Source organism: Arachis hypogaea, chromosome 7, assembly GCF_003086295.3.
Source record: "Arachis hypogaea cultivar Tifrunner chromosome 7, arahy.Tifrunner.gnm2.J5K5, whole genome shotgun sequence".
In the NCBI taxonomy this organism is placed as follows: Eukaryota; Viridiplantae; Streptophyta; class Magnoliopsida; order Fabales; family Fabaceae; genus Arachis; species Arachis hypogaea.
The window spans coordinates 54,009,675-54,033,389 of NC_092042.1; the positions used below are offsets into that span (position 1 = coordinate 54,009,675).

Genomic DNA, 23,715 nt, shown 5'->3' on the forward strand with positions numbered 1-23,715 from the left:
TTTTTTTTATAAAATCTTTTAAAAAAATAATTAAAAAAAATCTTTTTTTAGACCCAAGCAAATCTTTATTGGTGGTGATAGTGGACTATTGGGTAACAAGGTAATAGGCGCCGCAGTTATTCCCGCTCAATTTCACATTTTATTTTTTGAAAGCTTGTCCTCTCTTTTCTCATGCGCGGGCGCCTCCACTCCACAACTCATTCGCCACGTCATCACCGTAAAATTTAATTCCATATGCTACTGCCTTCAAAGTTCAAACCCTATCGTGAAAAGCTAAAAATAGAGAAAAAAGAAAGAAATTAAATTTAAACACATCATCTTCCCCAATCTCTCTCTCGCCTGTTACTGATTTTCTTCTTTCTTCACTGCAACTTCCTCTGTCTTAAGCAAGACGAAACAATCTCTCACTCTCTCTGCGTGTTCCCCTCCGCTTGTCACAGGTCACAGAAAATAATATCTTATCTTACTAATGTAGAAAAATAACAGAGAATAAAATAAAATGTTTTTTATTTAATTTCTTTTTTCAAAAAAGAGCAAGAGAACCAAATGCTCCACGCTTTAGTGTGTCAAGCCATGTGAGAGTTCTGACACATTCTCTTCCCCTCCATCGGCAATTCAATTTTGCTGGTCTCTACTGAGTCGCCAACTCGGTGAGTGAACCCAATGGCCTCGTCTTCGCGAGCAAGGAGTAGCTCACCGTTTTCTCACCGCAAATCCTCCACGCCTTACTCCTCCACCTCTTCATCCTCCTCCTTCGTGAACGGAAGGTTAATACCTCGCTCCAGCTCCTCCTCTTCCTCATCGTTCTTCAACTCCGGTGGCCGATCCATTACTCCGAGTCGTGGTCGCAGCGAGTCAACGTACTATGGTGGCGGCGCACGCAGCTACAGTGGTCGTTCGCCTGTGGCGTTCGGAAATGAGGAGCTGATCGCGGAGCCTTTGGATTCGTCGAGGTCCGCGGACAGCATTTCGGTCACGATTCGGTTTAGACCATTGAGGTAATGCTTAGATCTAGAGTTATGCTTTCAGATCCATTCCCTGCGGGATTGAATAGTTCGATTTTGGCGTTTGTGTCATTTGAAATTTAAACGTCACTGAAAGTGAATGGTGCGGTTGCAGTGAAAGGGAGTATCAGAGGGGAGACGAGATTGCGTGGTATGCCGATGGCGACAAAATTGTCAGACATGAGTATAATCCAGCTACTGCATATGCATTTGGTATTATATATTCCTCTTGTTATCTCTCTTGTCTTATTTTAGGAAGTAAATTTTAGGGTGAATTAGGTGTTTGGGGAAATCTACTGGGGAATTTTATATGATCCCGATATAAGTGAAGAAACTGTGGATGCTGATTCTACAATTATGATTTTGATTTGTGATAGATAGAGTTTTTGGGCCACATGCCAATTCAGAAGAGGTTTATGAAGTTGCAGCAAAACCTGTGGTGAAGGCTGCCATGGAGGGCGTCAATGGTACAAATTATCACTATCTAGATGGATTAACGCAAATCTGTTTTAGCTTTGATCTTATTTTTCTGCTTGAGTGAACTGGCATTGCACCGGTATAGTGTTAAGGCAGCTAACAACTAACAGAGTCATGCATTTGGGACGTAACTTTATTCTAAACATTGCAGGAACTGTGTTTGCCTATGGTGTGACAAGTAGTGGTAAGACACATACTATGCATGTAAGTGTCATTCTTTAATACCATACTTTCTCTTATTAGAGTTTTTTTTTCTCTTTAAATCTGTTTTGTGCTGAAAGTAAATGTCTCCTGTGTCACTCTTATACTGGATTTTGTATTTTAGATCACACATATTGTATCATGTAGTGTTGGTTATTTGTCAAATTAGGATTGTGTGTTGAAGTTGATAGGACATTGTGGCATCGACTTATCCATGTAGCTAACACAACCTAGTGAGATAAACCTTGGTTGTTGTTTGAAAGCAAAAGGAAAATACATTACAAGAAAGTAGATAGTTTAACATTTTGTAATCTGATTCCAAAAAGATTCACAGTGTTGATTTTGTTTTAAAATACTTTCTGCCTGCAACTGCATCGTCTAATTCATTTACTTTTCTTGGTAGAATTTTCTCTCAAGTTCTGTTTTGATCATAATATGTGCAGGGAGACCAACATTCTCCAGGTATCATACCTCTGGCTATAAAGGATGTTTTCAGCATGATCCAAGATGTAAGATATTCTCCAAACTTAGTAAACATGGATCGTTTCTTTATTGTGTGGGTTACTTTTAATTACCTGTGCAGCATTGTGCGCCACTATTGTTCATTTTAATGTTATATTTTGAAGTAAAAACTACAAATCGTGTTTTTGTACCTGCTTTGATAATTTTTGTGAATATGTGTTTGTGTTGGTTACTCTCTGTCTCTTGTAATTGAAGCCATCTACTTGTCACTCTCTTGAAAAGTTGAACATCATTAATACTTTTTACCTTGGTTAATATTTATGCCTTTGTTGAGTTATTCACAAGAATACATAAGCTCTATGCTTTGATTGGAAGCTGTAACTAATAGTTACTCGCTTACAGCAACATTATTTGAAAATCTGATTATACCTTTTCTGCAGACCCCAGGAAGAGAATTCTTGCTGCGAGTATCATATCTAGAAATATATAATGAGGTAAAAAACAATTCTTTGTTCCATCATCTTGGAGCTGAACTAGGTCTTGCACATTAAAAAATGATACCTTGGCAGCAGCCTTTTCCCCCCTATCCTCTGCCTCTTTGTGTCATTGATTATCATTTATCATATTGTATTTAGTTTATAAACTATTTTGTTTTAATAGATGTGCGCTGGCTGTTTCTACTTGTTGTCAGGTGATCAATGATTTGCTTGATCCAACTGGCCAAAATTTGCGAGTTAGGGAAGATGCCCAGGTCTTTGCTTTATTCTCATTATATATATATATATATATATATATATATATATATATATATATATATATATATATATATATATATATATATATATATATATATATATATATTTCTTCATCCATTCTTTCCATATCTACTTATCTATCTATCTATATGTGTTGTGTTAACTTTGAACAAAAACTGGTGTGGTGTGGCCATGGCTGATAAACTGGTTGATGTTCAGTTATGATGTTGGATTCTTATAATTTCTTTTTCCATCATCCTCTCTTTAAGCTTACAATATAGTATCGTGACTGCAGGTTTATTATTTGAAGATTAAGTCTTCATTTATTACACTCCTATTCTATGATTTACAAATAATAAAAGAAATTATTTCTATATGTTAAATCGTGTTTTTGTTTTTTCATTAAAGAAAATTTAATTACAATATCTGTGATTGGAAGAAAATTTGAAATAATTGTCAATTTTGAATTTGAGACAGTTTCTTGTTTTCTTAAGTCCAATTTGGGATATATTTGATTTGTTGTTCCTCCTTTATTCCAGGGAACGTATGTGGAGGGTATAAAGGAAGAAGTTGTTTTATCTCCAGGACATGCACTTTCTTTTATTGCTGCTGGAGAAGGTACTTATGTTGACACTGACAGTGACAGTCACATATACCCAAGTTATTATTGTTTTAATTGAACTTTTAATAATATACTATTCGGTAGTCAGCTAGTCATGATTAATGATAAGTTGAGAACATTCTTTAACACGGTTTTGCTTGGATGGCAGAGCATCGTCATGTTGGATCAAACAATTTTAATCTGTTTAGTAGTCGGAGTCACACGATATTTACATTGGTAAGCTACTAACATGGTTGATATGGTAGTGTTAAAATTGCCATCTAATAACCGTTTTCTACACTTCAATTTTAAGAGTTAATACTAAGAGTGTATTTGCTATAGTTTTTGGGGGAAAAAATCTGGAATTTTATAAATTATAATTTTTATGTAATTTAGAATGTTGAAACTTGAGATTTAAAAATTGAAAATCAACCTTTTTGCGATTCTGATTTGTTATGATACTTTTGCAGATGATTGAAAGCAGTGCCCATGGCGATGATTATGATGGAGTGATCTTCTCTCAGCTTGTATGTGAAACTTATTTATAAATTATTACTTGGAGGTGTCCATATTCATAGTTGATGAACAACCATTCTCAGTCTCATCTTATTTTTCTTTTTATTATCTTTCAGAATCTAATTGACTTGGCTGGATCTGAGAGCTCAAAAACTGAAACAACTGGGTTAAGAAGAAAAGAAGGATCTTACATCAACAAAAGTCTTTTGACCCTTGGAACTGTAGGTGTCTTCCTATACAATTCTTTATATATTTGGCCTTCGATAAGTTTTTCTTGGGCCATGTTTTATTTGCTACCGAGACCTCTAGTTGTATATAATAAGCATGCAGTAACTCTGATAAAGATATAGTTATTACTGCATAAAATTGATGTATTTCTAATTATTTTATTTATTTTTTGGGTAAGCGAGTTAGCCAGAAATCATTGCATCAGTAAAGTAGATTATGTTAAGTGTTAATGAGATGATATTTATCACTGAACGGATTGTCAAAAACAGCCATGCTTAGTTGTGCAAATGCTTGTTATTTGTTTGGTTGGAACTGGAGATAGATGAAAATTGCTTACCCTTTCTTTTGCCAGCTATTGTTGTTTTGGGTATTGGGATGCATGATTAAGGTTCGAATTTTATGGTTTCAATGTGAAGGTTATAGGAAAACTGAGCGAGGGGAAGGCATCTCATGTTCCGTATCGAGATTCAAAGCTAACCCGGCTGCTGCAGTCCTCTCTTAGTGGGCATGGTCATGTTTCAGTAAGTTTCGGATTCTACAAACTTCTTTGTTGATTAGATGGTTTAACCGTCCTTTTATTATGTACAAATGCCGAGTTATTATTCTATTTCAATATGTCATTTACATCGATGGGTTGTGCATATTTGAACATTAATATTTGTTTAAATACGACAATTTCAGCTTATATGCACAGTTACTCCAGCATCCAGTAATATGGAGGAGACTCATAATACTTTGAAGTTTGCCAGCAGGGCAAAACGAGTAGAAATATATGCCTCACGCAATAAGGTTAGCTGAAACTATTAATTTACCTATATGCCTTACATATAAGCATTTTTTGGAGGTACCTGATTTTTTATGGAAATATATGTCAACAGATTATCGATGAAAAATCTCTAATTAAGAAATACCAGAGAGAAATTTCAGTTCTTAAACTCGAACTTGATCAGTTAAAGAAGGGCATGCTTGTTGGTGTCAATCACGAGGAGATTCTGACGTTAAAACAGAAGGTTTTAGCTTCCTCTGATACTACTTTCATAATATGATGGTTTTTTAGTACCGTACTTCTGTGATTGTGTGTAACCATTTCTGTCATGCTTTCGTCATTAGTTGGAAGAAGGTCAAGTGAAAATGCAATCAAGATTGGAAGAAGAGGAAGAAGCTAAAGCTGCTCTAATGAGTAGGATCCAGAGGCTAACCAAACTCATTCTGGTATCCTCAAAGAATGCAATTCCTGGATATATAGCGGATGTTCCCAGCCACCAGCGAAGTCTTTCTGTTAGCGAGGATGATGTGAGCTCCTCCTTCGATTAAGTGTCCAGAATGTTATACTGTTTGCTACACTTAAAATTCTAAGTGCTTGGTTTTTTGGCTCAATATTATTTGCCGTAAAACTGCTTTAGCACATTTAACTTTCTCATGATATTCTATCCATATAGCTGACAAATTTTATGATTTTACTGCTGGTAGACATTGAAGTTGTTCTAGGTAGTTATTTTTTGTTTCTTCTCGTCACCGATTTAGTACTTGAAACTAAAATTTGTGTGTTCATGATCGATGGATAAAACCATTTCACGAGAACCATTTGTGTGTGTCTCTTTAACAGCTAGCTTTTTTGTTTTAGAAAGCAAAGCAATATGTTTTTCTAAACAGTAGTACAGTACGTAAAATTGTTAAATCTTTTTTATTTTTAGAAATTTGATGCCCCGCGTGATGGTGGGTTGATTGAAAATGAGAGCCAAAAGGATGCTTCTGCATCGAGTAAATGGAACGGAGAGTTCTCCCCAGCTAGCAGTACTGTTACTGAATCAACACAAGCTGGTGAATTGATCAGTAGAACAAAACTGGCAGCGGTATGTTCGTTTCACTTCTCCCTAACAATATCTGTTTCAAATAGATTTTATTATTGGATGCTCTGGGCAGAGTTGTATTTCACTATAGATCCATCCATCCAAAATTCTTAACTTGATTGGTAATTGTAGGGAGGGATGACAATGTCTGATCAGATGGATCTTCTTGTTGAACAAGTTAAGATGCTTGCTGGAGATATTGCTTTCAGTACCAGTACTCTGAAGCGCTTGATGGAGCAGTCTGTAAATGACCCTGAAAGCTATAAAACTCAGGTATATTGCACTTAATTGTGTTGGCATGATCTATTTTGTGCTTGCATCTCGAGCTATTGCTTTCACTTTGATACCAGGAGCCGATGCGAGGGAAATCCCACCGTAATTTTGAATGGAAATGGATAAGAAAAAGGAGAATAAAATTTCTAGTTGTCAAGACATTTCAAATAGCGATAATTAAATAGGATGACTAGCATCTATTTAAAGAAATCAAAATAAGATTAAATTAGAGATTTGAGACGGTGAGGGTGCGGTTAAGAGAAAACATGGCAGATTGAAATTCTTTGTTCTTCCATGATGGTTAGCCTTTCTGGGGAGACATTGGAAGTTGGTTTTCCAGACAAAATCCCTGGCAAAGAGGTGCGGGTAGTGGAATCAAGGTCGGCAATAGGCTTGACTGAATTCCTCCATCACCGTGAAGATGGTGGGAGGCTTGATGGTTCAAGTTTGGCCACGCAGGATTGTGCGCAAAGGAAAAGCATCGCCAAGGGTGAAGGTTTGAGTTGGAGGAAGCTGTGATTGATAGCGCCTCTGTTAATGAATTGAACACTGGTAGCCGCTGAGTGTTAGGCTGGTGACCCACGGTCTTTTTAGTTCAGGATATAGGTTAGTGTTACCTGTTTATTTATTATTGACTATACTACGTGTACACCAAAATTAGCACCAAAGTCAGCCACAAATATAAAATATATATTGAAATACAACAACAACAATAAAATCTTGTCCCATTAGGTGGGGTCGATTATATGGATCAAACGACGTCATTGAGTTCTATCATGTATCATATCTACAGAGAGACCGTTTACATGTAAATCTCGTTTGACTATTTCATAGATGGTCTTCGTAGGTCTTCTTCTGCCTTTCACCCGTTGTCCATCTTTTATCTCATCTACTCTCCTGACTGGGTGCTCTGACGATCTTTTCAAATGTCCAAACCAAAATCAATTAAACCACATATGTATTTATATACAAATATATTAGTGGCTAGTTTTAGTAGTTGATTTTGGTGTATGAATAACATTTTTTATTTACAATAATAGGAGTTGAGTTTTAGTATTTTTTGTTGGGACAAATATCTTGGTAAAAGTATATTATTGAGAGCCTTCTTTGAGATTAAAATCACTTCAAATATAACTGTGAGGTTGCATAAATTTTTCAATTGAAATGGTGTTTTAGTGTCATTGTTGTTCTAGAGTGTCATTAGATTTGAGGCAGTTGTGCTCAATAATTTTTTTGCTGCTCCATCAGAAAGCACAAAAGTTGTTGTAAAATTTTGATTTGAAACCTTTAATTTAATTTTGAACCTGGAAAATTTAAGTTAATAATTTATAATTAGATAAAATTTTTATGATAAATATATATGTGCCATAAATGTATTTGTTTCCTTTTTCTGTGTGCTTTCTTATACTTTTCATATTCAATATAGTTCCATCTAAATTTATCATCAATTTTGTTTATAACGCTAAAATTGTGAAAATATTTTTCTATTTGAATTTCTAATTTTTGTTATTATTAGATATATGGTATTTGAGTTGTATGATGTATGTTGTGAGTTTTTGTGGTCATATCTAATTATCTGATTTTCATTGCATGGTCATTAGATATTGGATAATTATTTAATTTTTGATCATCCTATTTTAAAGATTTGTTTTAACATATTCTTAGCTTGGTATCTCTATTATTTTTTCATATTGACCAATTTTTTTAGGAGATTATATATATTTGTTAAATTGAATAATAAAATGAATGAATTAATATTTAAAAGACTTGTTATTATGAAATATCCATAAATAAACTCTACAGATTTTTGAGTTTGTGGATTGATATAGATTTTTGTACTTGAAGTTGTGCTATTCAAATAGTCTCTTGAATATATTATAATATAATAGTTAAAAAAGAAATAACTGTAGACGAAATGAAGTTAAAGTTATGTTGAAAAATTTTTGGCATATAAGATCTTGTGGATGTAGACCCTTTCCAAAATAAGATTGTGGTATATTTTTCTAGTTCAATTATATAAAATATAATTCTTTTAGATAAAAAATAATATATTTAAAATTTTTATGAAAAAAAACATATATTTGTATTCACTAATCAGATGTCACTACAATAATTTTTTGACACTTTGTCTGTATTGTTATTTCGTTGTCCATTTAAGTTGATATGTTCCTCCAGAAACTGACTTTCAATACAATATTTCTAAAATTATTACTACCTTGTTAATTATTATCATGTAAATTAAAAATGAATTATATATTTATCTTTATACTCATTAAGTACCAACTCCATTCTTTGTATTTTTATGGATTTTTTTTATATTTGTTTGTTCTTATTCTTCTAGTACATACAGTTTTCTAATGGCATCTACGATAGTAAGAATAAAATTTTTTAGAATATTTATTTTTTTTGTGTATATATATATATATATATATTAAATAAGTTATTATTAATAAAAATAATTTAAATAACATAAAGTAAAAATACCTGTCAATATTTTTCGTTGACCGACTTGGTCAGACAATGTCTCAAGTAATACAACTCAATAATGTTGGAGAATCTTTAAAACTGGTTTTTTGATTTTGTTCACAGTAGTTGTGAGCAAAAAGTATACACTTGTACCTTTAATTAACCTATACAAATTATATGCCTCTTCTATTTTCAAATTTTTATAGTATAGACTTTTCTTTTTTGTAAATGTTTAAATTTATTCATCATATTTTTTCTCACAATTACATGAAAAGGTGTTTCCTGCACGGTTAGTAAATCATAGTTAAAAAGTTAGTAAATAAAATTGTTAATGTTAAATTTTTTGTTATTACAAAAGCAACAACCAGTAGCATATTTAAGTAAGTATAATTATAAGAATCTTAAAATATAATTATATGTAAAATATTACAAATTCATGAAAAAAAGTATAACAGTAAAAGTAATAAGAGTGTTTTTCATTTTAAAAATACAATAAGTATTTTTGTTTTGTACTTTCTCATCTAATATACTAATTTCTAAATAGATAAGCATTTTTTTATTTGTTTGTGTAAATATTTTTTATTGGACTTTGATAAACTAATTATATGTTTGTTTGGTGATACTGTCTAAAGAATGGTGCTCTATTGTATAACTTTGAGATGTTCTATAGTTTGAAAATAATTAAAAAAATTAGAACTAGAAAAATTATTTGAGAATGAGAATACGTATAATATAATATAAAAATAAAAATCAACTATATGATCATGGTATATTTGAATATATTTATTAAGAATATTTTGTTGTGTCAAATTTGAGGTTACTTTAAAGAATTTTCAACTGTTGGCGCGAGAGTTTGTGAAATGAAATAATTGTGGTAAGAGTGTTATGTATGATATATAAGTAAGTCATACAGTATGAAATTTATATATGTGTAATTTAAAATTTATGATTAATATTATTATTATGACACTTTTAATGTTGATGTTTATTACATTTAATTAGTATTTTATATTTTTATTGAATAATATATAACAAATTAATTAATTAATTATAGGGGGGTTATAGTTTTAATTAGTTGTGACGGTTGTAATACAAATTCATTAAGCAAAAAAAATAGAAAAACTTGTGCTGCATTTTCACAACAAAAACTTCACTATTAAATACAAGTAAATAATGAATTAAAAATCTTATTCAAGAAGAATAGAGAAGGACAAGAAATTCTTGTTTTCACTGAAAAATAGATTTTTTTTATTTTTTAAAAATATTTTATTAAAAGTTGATTATTAAATTTTGTCAAGTAATCAAATTTGCTGACATACATTATTAGTAAGAGATAGTATGACTTCGACTTAATGTAGAAGTTGGTATTAACTTTTATATAATAAAAATAGATACATGCTTGTATAGTTGATTATGTTCTTCTTAGAAGGTCCTTTCTTTGTTGTAGATTGACAACTTGGAACGTGATATCCAAGAAAAAAGGAAGCAAATGAGGGTGTTGGAACAAAGAATAACCGAATGTGGCGAATCTTCTGTGGCTAACTCATCATTAGTTGAAATGCAGCAGGTATTGATATGGTATTGAAGTTAACCTTTTTAGATTTGAAGGGTGCTTCTTTATATAGGTGCATGTGCTTTAAGAAAGCTTACTTATACCTTCGAATTTCCTTTATTGGCTTGTTGGCACAGACAGTTACAAGATTAATGACTCAATGTAACGAAAAGGCCTTTGAGTTGGAGGTAAGTAATATCTTATCCATGTTAAAATATTTCTTCACTAATCAATTTATGTCCCCCATCTATTTTTTCGGCATTGCATTGTGCATGTTCAACATGATCCACGGGCAACCCCCTAGTCGTTCGCTTGTAATAACTAATGTCTTCTACATTATCTGTAGTTAAAATCTGCAGACAACCGTGTCCTTCAGGAACAACTAAATGATAAGGTATGCGTGTTTCCTGTGCAATGGGTCTTCCGTGTGCATTTTATTTCTTTATCCTTTTAAGTTTACCGACTTTCTTAAAGTTGAAGATGCTGAAATCTCTTACAATTAATTACGAATTTTCCTATTTTGACATTTTTCTTTGGTTTGTCTCTTGTGCAGTGTAATGAAAACAAAGATTTGCAAGAAAAAGTAAAGGTGCTAGAGCAGCAACTGGCAGCAGTAGCTAGTGGTACATCTTCAGAAAGGCCCATATCTAGAGGACACATTGATGAGTTAAAAAAGAAAATACAGTCCCAGGTATCTGAGAATTTATTGCATATGTTGTTGCAAAGTGCTAAACCTAAAGAAAGTGGAAAACCACATCCTAAAAGCTAGTTATTAAGGAGAAAGAAGCACTCTCCTTAAATACAACATCAAGTATCTATACTACTTGATGTGAGGCTTTGGACACACCATAATACCCAAATCTCTAACAAATCACTGACCCTGAAAAATCGATGTCTAGGTTGTCTTCAATCTATCAACACTAACCCAGTGGCCAGTGGTAGCTACTCGTCTATTGACCATCAGCGTTCTGTATTTAACTTAATATAGCCTATTGGTAGCCCTACCCTTGCTGCCAACAACCGAAGTTCCGATACCATTGTTAGACTAGGCAGTAGCAACAGAGTAAGAGTAAGAGGTGTAATAGAATTATAGAAGAGAGAGTAGAAGTGAGGGAGTGGATAAGAAACAGAGGAGCTCGAAGATATCCAGGTGATACCCTCCCAGTCTCTGATGTATTAATTGAAGAATAAAATGCTGAAAGGTAGAGAACAAGGTAGCATTAGAGAGGCTACCACTCTCCTTAAGTCCAAAGGTCCTGACATCCCAAATCGTTTCTCTTTTCTATTGATTCCCTTCATCCGTCTTATATACATTGTGGATCCTCTCTCCTGTAACATAATTTATCCCTTTCTCACACCCTCCCACTAATTTTCCAGCTGTCCTATTTGTTACATCTGCTGGTCCACTATATTTTCGTTTTCAACCATCTTATCTTTCACTATTCTCATGTAAATAAAAGGCAAAAGCGCTATATTTTACCTTTCTTCGCTAACTGAATGAATTACCTCTTTTTCCTCATTCTTCTTGTTTTCTTCACTTGGGTACTTAACAAAAGGCTGAATGGGTTATGTGCTTTCAAATATCATTTGCTGGCTTTCTATCCAATTATTTTGCACTAGACCAATTTGATTATGTGTCCCATTAGCAAATTTTGACACCATCAACAAAGAAAGTGATGAAAGGACTAATATGATTAACTTAAAATCTTTAAAGAAGAAATTTAACTAAAAAATTCTTTCGAGAACCAATTTGAAAAACGAGTAATCTTTTTGGGACGAATTTGACCATTCACTCGGATTAGTATTGAACCTACTATTCAATTAGAGAATTATGCTATAAATGTGAATATGATATAATAGTATAGTTATGCATGATATAATTAGAAACCCAATTTCTCTCTTGGTCCTAATTCTAGGATTTCTATTATATTCTCCCTGGATTTCTACTTAATACTCTATCTCTTGATACAAATTCGTATCAATTTGAATTCTTTCTATAAATAATTGCAAGACCAAAAGTAAAGTGAGAATTCTAGAATGGATGAAGGTAACAGTTTTTAGGATGGATTAAATGTTGTTAATTTTTATTTCTTACATAAATCGGTTATAATATGAGACATCTGCAGTACATAGTCAATTCCAAACCTGGATTAAGGAGAAGAATTGTATTAGGTTTTCGACAGCCAACATAAAAACATAGTCGAATCTTCATGACATGGACCAAAGACATTGTGCTAAAGCTAAGCCGTTGTCCGGAAGCAACATGCTGTATGGCTTGCGGACAGTGTCAAATAAGCAAGAGTCGCTGCATCGGTGCTCAAGTGTAGTGTTAAATGAGCAAGGATTTCCACTTTTTATGAATGGACGAAGGTAAATAAGCTAGTTCACAAAGAAAAAGGTAAAGATTGAAGCGACAAAAGGCTGAGATTTGGGACATGGAATATAGGCACTCTAATAGGAAAATCTATGGAGGTGATTGATATCATGACAAAGAGGAAGATTAACATCAAATGCCTACAAGAAAAAAAATGAGTCGGTGCGAAGGTTAGGGAGTTGGATACTTTTGGGTTTAAACTTTGGTACATATGAAAGGTGAAGAATAGAAATGAGGTAGGTATTATCGTGGATAAGCAGTGGAAGAAGGACATGGTGGATGTCAAGAGGGTGAGTGGTTGGATCATCTCTATCAAATTTGTGGTGGAAGGAGGTATTTTTCATGTGATTAGTGCCTATGCACCGCAAGTGGGTTCGGATGAGCAATACAAGATAATATTTTGGGAGGATTTAGAGAGTTTGGTCCAAGATATACTTTCGGGAAATAAGATTTTCTTAGAAGGAGATTTAAATGACCATATTAGAAGAGAAGTGGTTAGGTATGGAAGTATTCATGGAGGCCATAGCTTCAAAGTGGTTAATACTGAAGGTAAAATTATTTTAGATTCTTTCTCAACTTTTGACATTCTCATCACAAATACATGTTTTAAAAAGAGAGATGAACATCTTATAACCTATAGGAGTGGTATGACAAGCTCTCAAATAAACTTCTTTTTGTTAAGGAGAGTCTACCGAAAATTTTGCATTAATTGTAAAATTATTCCGGGTGAAATTTTAACAACACAACATAGGATGCTCGTCATGAATTTTCGCGTTGAGCAAAAGTTGAGTAAAAGACATTATACGAAAAATCCAATTATACGAAAAATCCAAAGACGAGGTGATGCCGAATGAAAGGTGATGAATAATAAGTTTCCTAAGATGGGTAGGAGAAGAGACAAAGTGGGAAGGGGATGGAAGTGTGGAGGAGATATGAAGGGAGATGACAGAAGTTATTAGAAGAACAGTAAAAGAAAGTTTTGGTAAATCTAGAGGAATAGGATTAAGAGACAAAAAGTCCTGATATGAGTGTATAAGAAAAGATAAAGGCAAAAAAGGAGTGCTTTAAAGAGTAGTTTTTGTGTTGTAATGCAGATAACTGAGAAAAATATAAGGTGGCTAAAATTATAGAAGGATCAAACTCATGAGCCATACCATAAATTTATGAGAAAGGGTGATAGAATGGAGGCTGAGACAAGAGACAAGTAATAGAGAAGCAATTTCGTTTATATTAGACAGATTCCCCACTGAAACTACATACCTATTAAGAAGGATGATGGAGAAGTATAATAGTAATAAAAAGGATCTATATATGGAGTTTATTATTTTAGAAAATGTGTACGATAAAGTACCAAGGGAGGTCTTACGAGAGTTTTTGGAAAGGAAGAAAATAAGAGTTGCATATATTCGTACAATTAAAGATATGTATGATGTGACTATAACTAGTATGAAGACTCAAGGTGGTGTAACAGAGAAATTTTCTATTGGTATAGGATTATACTAGAGATCATCCTTAAATTCATATATTTTCACATTAGTTTTGGAAGTACTCACAGAGCATATCCAAGAGCCTGTGCTATGGTGCATGTTTTTTGTCGATAATGTCGTCCTTATAGGAGATTCATGAGAAGACTTAAATAAAAAATTAGATTTATGGAGAGAAGTTCTAGAAGTGTATGATCTGCGCATAAGCCGTAGTAAGACAGAATATATGCAATGTAAGTTCAGCAGTCAAAGGAAAAATCCTGATACAGAGGTGAAGATTGGAAAAAGCATCCTACGAAAAGTTAAAAGTTTTAAGTATCTTGGGTGCATCATATATGATAATGGAGAGATTGAACTAGATGTAAATCACAGAATCCAAGTAGGTTGGTCAAAATGGCGGAATGCGTCTGGTTTTACATGTAACAAAAATGTAAGTTAAGTATAGTAGAGATGAAGATGTTGAGATTGATGAGTGGTCCTATGCGATTAGATAGAATAAAGAACGAAAATATAAGAGAGAGAGTTGGAATAGTACCTATTGTAAAAAAGATGGTAGAATTGCGTCTCAGATGGTTTGGACATGTGACAAGAGGACCGACAGAGCATCCAGTCAGGAGGGTGGATGAGATGAAAGATGGATAAGGAGTAAAAGACAGATAAAGACTTAGGAAGAGCATTCATGAGGTGGTCAAACGAGATCTATATGAAAATGGTCTTTTTATAAACATGATATATGATAGAGTTCAATAACATCTAGTCAATCCCATCTAGTGGGATAAGACTTTGTTGTTGTTGTATTATTCAATTACTAAGTCCTGTTAATTTATGCTTTCCATAGCTCTTATTGGTGTGACAAAATGGAGTAAATAAATACGAGGAAAGGAGATGTTGCTAATCTTGCTATAAGATGATGTGGCAACAATATAGAATACTGTGTCAAACTTTTAACAATACTACTTTGGTCTCTTTTTTTATAAATAGATAAATAGATAGATTCCTTTGCCGTTTTCCCTTGCCGTTCCTAGATTATAATCAATGAAGGAAACATGGCCTAGGTTTACATTTAAAATCATTTGAGGTCTTTTCTATTTAATTTCACTAAAGGTACATTTGTCTTTTCATATGTTATCAGGAGATAGAAAATGAAAAACTAAAGCTAGAGCAAGTTCACTTATCAGAAGAAAATAGTGGATTGCGTGTGCAGAATCAGAAACTCTCTGAAGAAGCTTCTTATGCCAAAGAGCTTGCCTCTGCTGCTGCTGTAGAACTGAAGAATTTGGCTGGGGAAGTCACAAAACTTTCATTGCAGAATGCAAAATTGGAAAAAGAATTGATGGCTGCACGGGACCTGGTCAATTCTCGTAGTGCTGTTATGGCAAATGGTGTCAACCGCAAGTACAATGATGTTAGATCTGGGAGGAAGGGGAGATTTTCTAGTCGTGCTAATGAAATTTCAGGAGCTGGTCTAGATGACTTCGAGTCATGGAGTCTTGATGCTGATGATTTGAAGCTGGAACTGCAGGCTAGGAAACAGCGAGAGGCAGCTCTTGAGGCTGCCTTAGCTGAGAAGGAATTTATGGAAGAGGAATACAGGAAAAAGGCTGACGAAGCCAAGAAGAGAGAAGAAGCCTTGGAGAACGATTTGGCAAATATGTGGGTCCTTGTTGCGAAGTTAAAAAAAGAAGGGGGCGCTGCCCCAGAATCAAACATTGATAAGAAAAATGATGGTGCAGAGCATATGGATAATCCAAAAACTGATGACGTTGAAAATATTGAACCCAAGGAGCAAGTTTTGGATGTATCAAAACCAGACATTGATATTCCCAAGGATGAACCATTGGTTGCTCGCCTTAAGGTAACACTTTTCCTTAGTTATTTATATGGTTTGTTGTTGTGGGAAAATTCTTTTAAGTGATTTTGCTTTGTTTGATCACCAGAATATATCGTAGTGCCACTTTTTATTTTTCTTCCTAGATATTTTTTTTTTCAACTTTGTTGGCACACAAGTTAGGCTTAGGAAGAAATCTTTTGGGATGAAAGGTCGAGCAGTATATATTGTGAAAAAATTTGATAAAATTTTGCCTGAAGTATGATCATGAGAGAACAAAACCTGTTTAAGCCACAATAAAAAGTAACGTAGAGACAAAAAAAGAAACTGTAGGTGAATGAAATGATTAGTAGAGACTAAGATATAAATTACTTGTCTATAAAATGTATTTATGATAGGACTACTAAAAGCATTATCGATCTTATGTATTCAACTTCACCGAATGGGAAAGTACTTCATTTTTGTTTTTAGGTTTGGCAAAGCACATATTATTTTCATATTTGCTGCAAAATCATGTAATAAATGCTGATATAATTGATTCTTTGAATTTAGTTTTTGAATTATGATTTTTCCCTTCAGGCACGCATGCAAGAGATGAAAGAGAAAGAACTAAAAAATCATGGAAATGGTGATGCCATTTCCCATGTTTGTAAAGTATGTTTTGAATCTCCGACTGCAGCAATTCTTCTTCCATGCCGGCATTTTTGCTGTAAGCCTTTTCGAAGCTTATCTGAATATTTTATTCTTGTAAATTTTGTTGATTTTTCTTCAAATTTTCTCTATTTTTGGGTCCCACTTACATCTTCTCGTTTGCTCTTTACAGTGTGTAAATCTTGTTCACTTGCTTGCTCCGAATGCCCAATATGTCGCACCAATATTACAGATAGACTTTTTGCTTTTACACCTTAACCCTTTTAATAGAGGTCTTGCAATTATATTATAATATTTTAATCAACCTATAAGCTGTTGTTTAGTAACAAAATTTAATGTTTTCGCTTGTCTGTTTTAAATTTTTGCAGGGACTTGTTTCATTGAGTGAATATATTCCATGCAACTACGGATGCAATTCTTTTATTAGTTTTCCTGTATGTAAAACCATTTTAAAGGTATATCAAATTCTCATTTCCTTTACTCTGCCCCAAGAGAACTGTAAAATAGGGGGAGACGGGTGCGGGGGAAGAATGTAAAAAGGGAACAGTGTAAACTGCACTGCTGAAGTACATATTATGCGCAATGTATGCTTCTTTTCTGTAATACATCAGAAATTTTTTGGCCATCCTCTCTAGTCTATATATCGTGTTAATCAAAACTTGAATTGCTTAGTTTAGTTTAGCCAATTAACTTTTACTAATAATGAATCGTGGAGATTCTTTATTTTGCCGAATGATCTCATAATTACTACTCCAAGAAACATAATCTGTTCAATATTGTGAGCTTCTTTTGACTGTCTTGAAAGGTGTTACACCTATTTCAATCCTAGTTCCTATGTTGAATTATTGACGGCTGCAATATACGTGGGAAAGGTCCTACTTGAAAGGTATCAACCGAGAGTTGAACAGTATAGATGTTTCGCATCATTAAATTCGGAAAATTTCAAATCTGATGTTCGATTGAACTATGCTTTACGTTGAAAGTTGAATGAATTGATATTAGTTTGAAAATTGATGCCATGTCCACCCGGCCATTGATGAGGATTGTTATATGCAACATATATTACTTTTAAATATATAACTAAAATAATAAAAATAAGGTATTTTTTATACCATAAAAAGGTACAAGATAAATGTATAAAACAAATTGTACAAACATCATTCATCATTCAAGATTACCAGGACTCTGGCCTTCTTACAAGAAAAGTATAACATAGAACATTTTTGTGGTACCGGCACCTTTTTGGTTTGATTTGTTCGTGTGTACAATTGAATAGTACAGATTCAACACTTGAGTACCCACCGTAAGGGTAAACGATTTTACAATTTGCATGTGAGACTGTCAATAAGACTTCTCAATCATATTCCAGATCGTGTCCGTCCTCTTCTCATTTCAAAACTTCAATTTAAGATTTTAAAACAGACTTGAAATGTCTCAACGTTTTAAATTTGAATAAAAGTCTAACAGGTATCCCAAATCCTTTTGTTTTATGATTTAAATACCCTAAAGTTCATTCCTTTCAATCCTATTCTTCTGTCTCTTTCTTCTTCCACCTCTTTCTCTCACAAGAATATTCCGTGTATGAACACAAATAAGAGTCAACTTTATAAGTTGATAAGTCTTCTTTCACCTCTTTCTCTCACAAGAGTATTGCGTGAGTGAATACAAAGAAGAGTCAATTTTATAAATTGATCAAGAAGCGTTAGAAAAAGTAGGAATTTTTTTATTTTACATGTCTTGTCATTATTATGCCAAATTTTTATTATCTATGTTTACTATACATAGCTTTATCTTTTCATCCTTGATACTTGTTTTATAACATTAATCCTTTTTTCTTCACGCATATACTTAATTTATCATCCAAATTTCTATCACATATAAATTTATCATTATATAAGGTTTTTAATTAGAAATACATGCATAATTTTATGATTTTGTTGATTGATACTATTTCTATAATGGTTATCATTATATTACAAACTATGTAAGTCAAGAGTATCTATATTTTGTGAACTCTATACGGATTATTTAATTTGCACCATCATTGTTATATTTTTGTAAAGAGCAATATTAGGAATCAAAAGGATATTAGCAAAAAGCCCAGCCAAATATTTTTAGGCAAATCTAAAATCTCTACGAGTTAATATATATAGATGTTTCTTCTGTTAAGTATCAGAATATTTCTTTTTCATACTAAATGAATGTTCTTTTATATATTTTTCGATTTTTTTTATTACAAATATAAATGTCTCTATTTCTTTAATAATTTCATATTTTTTTAAAATTTTATAGATATTTAATTATTTTTGCTAAAATATAACTAGATATTTCTTTTGTTAAGTATTAGGATGTTTTTTTTATATTAAATGAATGTTTTTTTATAATTCTGTAATTGTGTAGTTTGCAATCTCTTTAATCATCAAAACAGCACCTAGAGCAACATCTGCAACAAACTCCTAATTACAAACATGTGTGTTAAATACAAAATAGAAACTCCATCATCCACCATCTTTCTCACTAGCATCATAGCACCATCCACCTTTGAATCCCTTCACTTCCCTCCCCACCTTGCTTACCACCCCAACGATCTCGTGCCCCGGAACAACCGGGTACCTAGTGATTCCCCATTCATTTTTGACGTAGTGAATGTCCGTTTGGCAAATCCCACAGTACAAGATCTCTATGCTCACGTCATTAACACCGTTCTCTCTGCACAACAAACTAACTAAGCTACAAATCCAAATACATTCAAAGTATGTATTAAATATGTATATACCTTCTTTTGAAAGTGTAGGGGGTTATGTTGCCAGAAGAATCATGAGCAGCCCATTCAGAAACTGTTTGTGTGTGATTGGGTGTGGTCTCAGCCATGATCCAAGAATGAATTCCTGATCTAATTGTTTCTACTTTCTACTGATGATGTGAGCAGCATTGGTGAGAGAGAAGTATGTGTGCCTGAATATTGGAGGTGGGTAGGTTAATGTGAGAGAGAAGAAGAAAGTTTTTATAGGTTTTAATTAGGTTTATTTAATTAATTTTAATTTTTTTAAATTTTAAATTTAAAAAATTTAAAATTAATTATTAATATAAATTAATGTGATTTTGTTTAGTTTTTGGCTAGTAACCTTTTGGTTCGTATACTTTTCCTTTTGTATAAGTATAATCCTACATGATTTTTAGGTTGTGCCATTAATATCGTTATCTTATTATATTTATATTACTAATCTTTAAATTAGAGAGTACATATATATTTTTATGCAATTTGTATATATTATTTTACTTCTGTTATTATTACTATTTTACGTTTACTCTTTATTCTTACAACTGTTATTAACTTATTATTACTATTTTACATTTACTCTTTATTCTTACAAATACACATGCATAGTTCTTAGGTTGAAAGTATATATATATATATATATATATATATATATCCCTTCTTGACATGATTCTTTTTTTGTGTAGGTTTTAAATAACCTTGATTGTTAAAAGAACCGAAAAAAATATCATTAGTAAGAAAAAGTGATCGTAAAGATAAAATATTAAGATAATTCTTCGATAAACTAAAATTATTCTTCGGTGATCGCTAAATTTTTGGATAAGAATTTTTGGTAAAGAAAAAGAACCTTTACTTTTTTATACTGCATTGAACTCAATATTTTTTATAAATATTAAAAAAAAAATAATGAAAAGTACAAAAAAATGTGATCATATTTTTATTCTTTCTACATAATTGAATATGATAATGTTACAGTTATTTTCTTTAAATTTTTTTCTCTTTTTTATTGCTCAAGAAAAATATAGTAGATGCCATGCTTTTCATTTAAAAATCCAATAAATGAACTGGAGATACACAAGAATGAGAGTTTTTTTTTTTTTGACAAATATTTAATTTATGGCGTATTCTATTTCTTCAATTATTTTTCTTTAGATTGTTTATATCCTTTTAACCTAAAGAAAAATATGTCTGAACAACGCTCTGCTAGGGTTTCCACTCAGGAAGACGACCTAGTTCAGCGAAGCATAAAAAAAGTCAAAACTCGAGGAGAGGTGAACCTCAACCACCCACCTGAATGCATGGAAATTGTTCCAGTCGATGGGAACGATGCAGCGACCCAAAAATGCTCATATAAGGAATCCTTACTGACCGGCCCCGGCCTTGAAAGCGACCATGAGACATTCAATGTGGTGGACGACGAACCCAACTCTGAGGATATGTGGTATAAAGATGAAGAGGACGAGGGAGATGTTGAAAAACCCTTCAACCCTTGCCCCACGATTCCAGTGTCCAAAGAGGAATTTGAGGAATGGTGTAAACCATGGAAGAACGCTCTTATGGTTAAAGTCCTGGGGAAGCGTGTATCCTTCACCTTCATGGAACAACGACTTCGTAGAGATTGGGAAGGCAAAGGTAAGATCCATGTTATTGATATGAATCGTGACTATTTCTTGGTTCATTTTTCAGATGAGGAGGACTATGCTCATGCTCTTATGGAAGGACCCTGGATGGTCGCTGGGCACTACCTAATTGTCCAGAGGTGGAGACCGTTTTTCCTATCAGAATCCACGGAAGTTAGGAAAATTGCAGCTTGGATCCGCATTCCAAATCTTCCCATTGAGCTCTATAATCATCGATTCCTTTGGAGGGTGGGTTCGGCCATTGGGCATATGCTAAAGATCGATCGAACCACGTCTATCCACTCGAGAGGAAAATTTGCCCGAATATGTGTTGAGATCGACCTGACGAAACAACTTATACCACGTATCTCGGTGCTCGGCTGTGAGTTACATCTGGAATATGAAGGTCTACACCAAATTTGCTTTATGTGTGGAAGATATGGACATAGGTCAGAACAGTGTATGGAAAACGTATCAACCAGTGTCAATCCTATGGAGGATGGTGGCGCCGGAAAAAACTCTCCGGTGGAGGAAACGGCGAAGAACGGGCACGACCAAAATGGAAATGGTGAAAATGCACAAAATCAGCATAATCTCGATAATCATGGTAACGGTCACATTAACTGTGATTTCGGTCCGTGGATGATGGTTAAAAGATATGGCAATAAAAAGAAGATCCCAATGGGAGGGAAAGAAGCTCACTCTAATCAGAAGCAAGTTTCTAAATTTAGCTTGGAAAAGGACGAATCTCCAAAAAGAAAGGATTCTGATGGATCTCGATTTTCAATCCTGAATGAGGAAACTCCGGATGCTTCTCAGGTGCTTTTGGAACATGCAGATAAGACCCATAAGGAAACTAATGCTAACGGGCCACAACAAGCCCCAGCCCAACATGATATGACCAAGACCCAAACCCAAAGAAAAGTTCTTAGACATGGAGCTGGGAAAAACCCACAAAACCAAAAAAAACCCATGCCCCCCACAAAATATGCTTCTGAACCAGGTGGGAAACCAAACCCCAATAGGAGTAAGGAAAGAATCCCTGGATCTGCTACCCTGAACCCTAAAGGAATGGAAAGCCCTTCGAGAGCAGACAAAGGCAAAGCTACGGATCCTGAGCGTGAAGCTATGGAAATGCTGGTAAAGGAAAATATGAAGAGGATGGAGCAAGAGAAATGGGAAGCCTTCATCTCCTCAAAAAATGCCAATATGATCCTAGACCAACAGTTTGTTCGGGATAACCTGTTGTTTACCTCAGAGGAAAACCAACCTCCACTAGGGGGACGATTAGGACCTGCCGAGCCCCGAGGATCTCAAGCAAAGCAAACTGATGTTCTCATGATAGAAGCTGGTAACAGAGACAGCAAGGGGGAATCATCCTCTAGGGACCTAACAGGTCCGGAACGAAGGGCCCCTGCCTACAAGTAATCCTGGCCGTTGATGGCTCCTTCTCTTTATATCTTTGATAATGAATATTATTAGCTGGAACTGTAGGGGTGTTGGCAGTAAGGCTTTTCCATCGATTATTCGAGACCTGCGAAAAGAATATGAGGCTAGTTTCCTTTTTCTGTTAGAAACTCATGTGAGTGGTTCTCGAGGTAAACAGATTCGGGATAGGCTGGGTTTTGATAGCTCCTTTGTTGTGGAAGCTGTGGGGCACTCTGGAGGAATTTGGTGTCTCTGGGACTCTTTGGTTTGGAATGTGGATGTCGTCGAGCATGATAGGCAATATGTTCACCTGAAAATTTCCGGGAATAACTCGAGCACCTGGCTTCTTACTGCTGTCTATGGAAGCCCCCAAAGGGGACCTAGAAGAGCTTTGTGGAACTCTCTTGAATCTTATGCTAACACTGTTAATCTCCCTTGGTGTCTCTTAGGGGATTTTAATGCCATGTTACATAACCATGAAAAGCGTGGTGGGGGAATCAATAGTAGCCAGGGAGCCTGTAAAGAATTTCAGGAATGCACATCAAATTGTGGCTTGATTGATTTGGGCTATTCTGGCTGGCCTTTCACCTGGAAGAGAGAGGAGCTTACGGAGAGACTGGACAGGGGGCTGAGCAACTTAGATTGGCAGATTACCTTCCCAGAGGCTTCTGTCAAACACTTGCCCATGCTCAAATCAGATCACTCGCCAATCTGCTTGCAACTATCTAACAGTATGATACAAAACAGAGGAAGACGCCCGTTTCGTTTCCTTGCTTCTTGGATTACTCACCCAGAGTTTGGAAAGTTGGTTGATACCTCATGGAATGTGAAGAACTCCTGGGATGAAGGTATTACAGAATTCAAAAAAAAAAAAAATCAAAGATTGGAATACCTCTACATTTGGCAATATTTTCAAAAGAAAACAAAGAATCCTTAGGAGGCTCCAGGGTATTACCATGAGTTTGGGATATGCTCACAATCCTTTCTTGGAAAAGTTGCAAAAAGATCTGTGGCTAGAATACGAAAATATTCTCATTCAGGAAGAAATCCTATGGTTCCAAAAATCAAGATGCAATTGGATCGAGTTTGGAGATCGAAATACTAAATTTTTCCATGGCTCCACTATGATTAGAAGCCGCAGAAACAAGATTACTGCCCTCCAAAATG

General features: G+C 34.1%; 2 protein-coding genes across 3 annotated transcripts; both read left to right on the top strand.

The window, feature by feature from the left end:
• Positions 1-262: 262 nt before the first annotated feature.
• Positions 263-17,347, top strand: LOC112703108 (kinesin-like protein KIN-7D, mitochondrial). 2 transcript variants are annotated; one of them, XM_025754428.3, is made up of 25 exons: positions 263-998; positions 1,120-1,217; positions 1,382-1,471; positions 1,633-1,685; positions 2,126-2,191; positions 2,585-2,638; positions 2,836-2,895; positions 3,439-3,517; positions 3,670-3,737; positions 3,971-4,027; positions 4,133-4,237; positions 4,661-4,765; positions 4,926-5,033; positions 5,123-5,254; positions 5,355-5,537; positions 5,939-6,097; positions 6,227-6,367; positions 10,281-10,400; positions 10,523-10,573; positions 10,732-10,779; positions 10,939-11,076; positions 15,376-16,098; positions 16,651-16,780; positions 16,895-16,994; positions 17,091-17,347. In XM_025754428.3, exons 1-24 carry the CDS (start codon positions 664-666, stop codon positions 16,978-16,980), a joined length of 3,189 nt encoding a protein of 1,062 aa, XP_025610213.1. In that variant the 5' UTR covers positions 263-663; the 3' UTR covers positions 16,981-16,994; positions 17,091-17,347. The 2 variants fall into 2 exon arrangements, with proteins under 2 accessions (XP_025610213.1, XP_072055595.1); XM_072199494.1 differs by lacking the exon at positions 1,633-1,685.
• Positions 17,348-22,588: 5,241 nt separating this feature from the next.
• On the top strand, positions 22,589-23,485 carry LOC112701477 (uncharacterized). Its single transcript, XM_025752226.1, has one exon. The coding sequence runs from the start codon at positions 22,589-22,591 to the stop codon at positions 23,483-23,485; it is 897 nt and encodes a 298-aa protein (XP_025608011.1).
• Positions 23,486-23,715: the final 230 nt, after the last annotated feature.

Excerpts from the sequence above, each read along its gene's own strand:
- LOC112703108 (XM_025754428.3), top strand. The coding sequence starts at position 664 with ATGGCCTCGTCTTCGCGAGCAAGGAGTAGCTCACCGTTTTCTCACCGC. Across the intron at positions 2,896-3,438 it reads GAGTTAGGGAAGATGCCCAG|GGAACGTATGTGGAGGGTAT; the intron begins GTCTTTGCTTTA and ends CCTTTATTCCAG. Across the intron at positions 10,574-10,731 it reads AAAAGGCCTTTGAGTTGGAG|TTAAAATCTGCAGACAACCG; the intron begins GTAAGTAATATC and ends CATTATCTGTAG.
- LOC112701477 (XM_025752226.1), top strand. The coding sequence starts at position 22,589 with ATGAATATTATTAGCTGGAACTGTAGGGGTGTTGGCAGTAAGGCTTTT.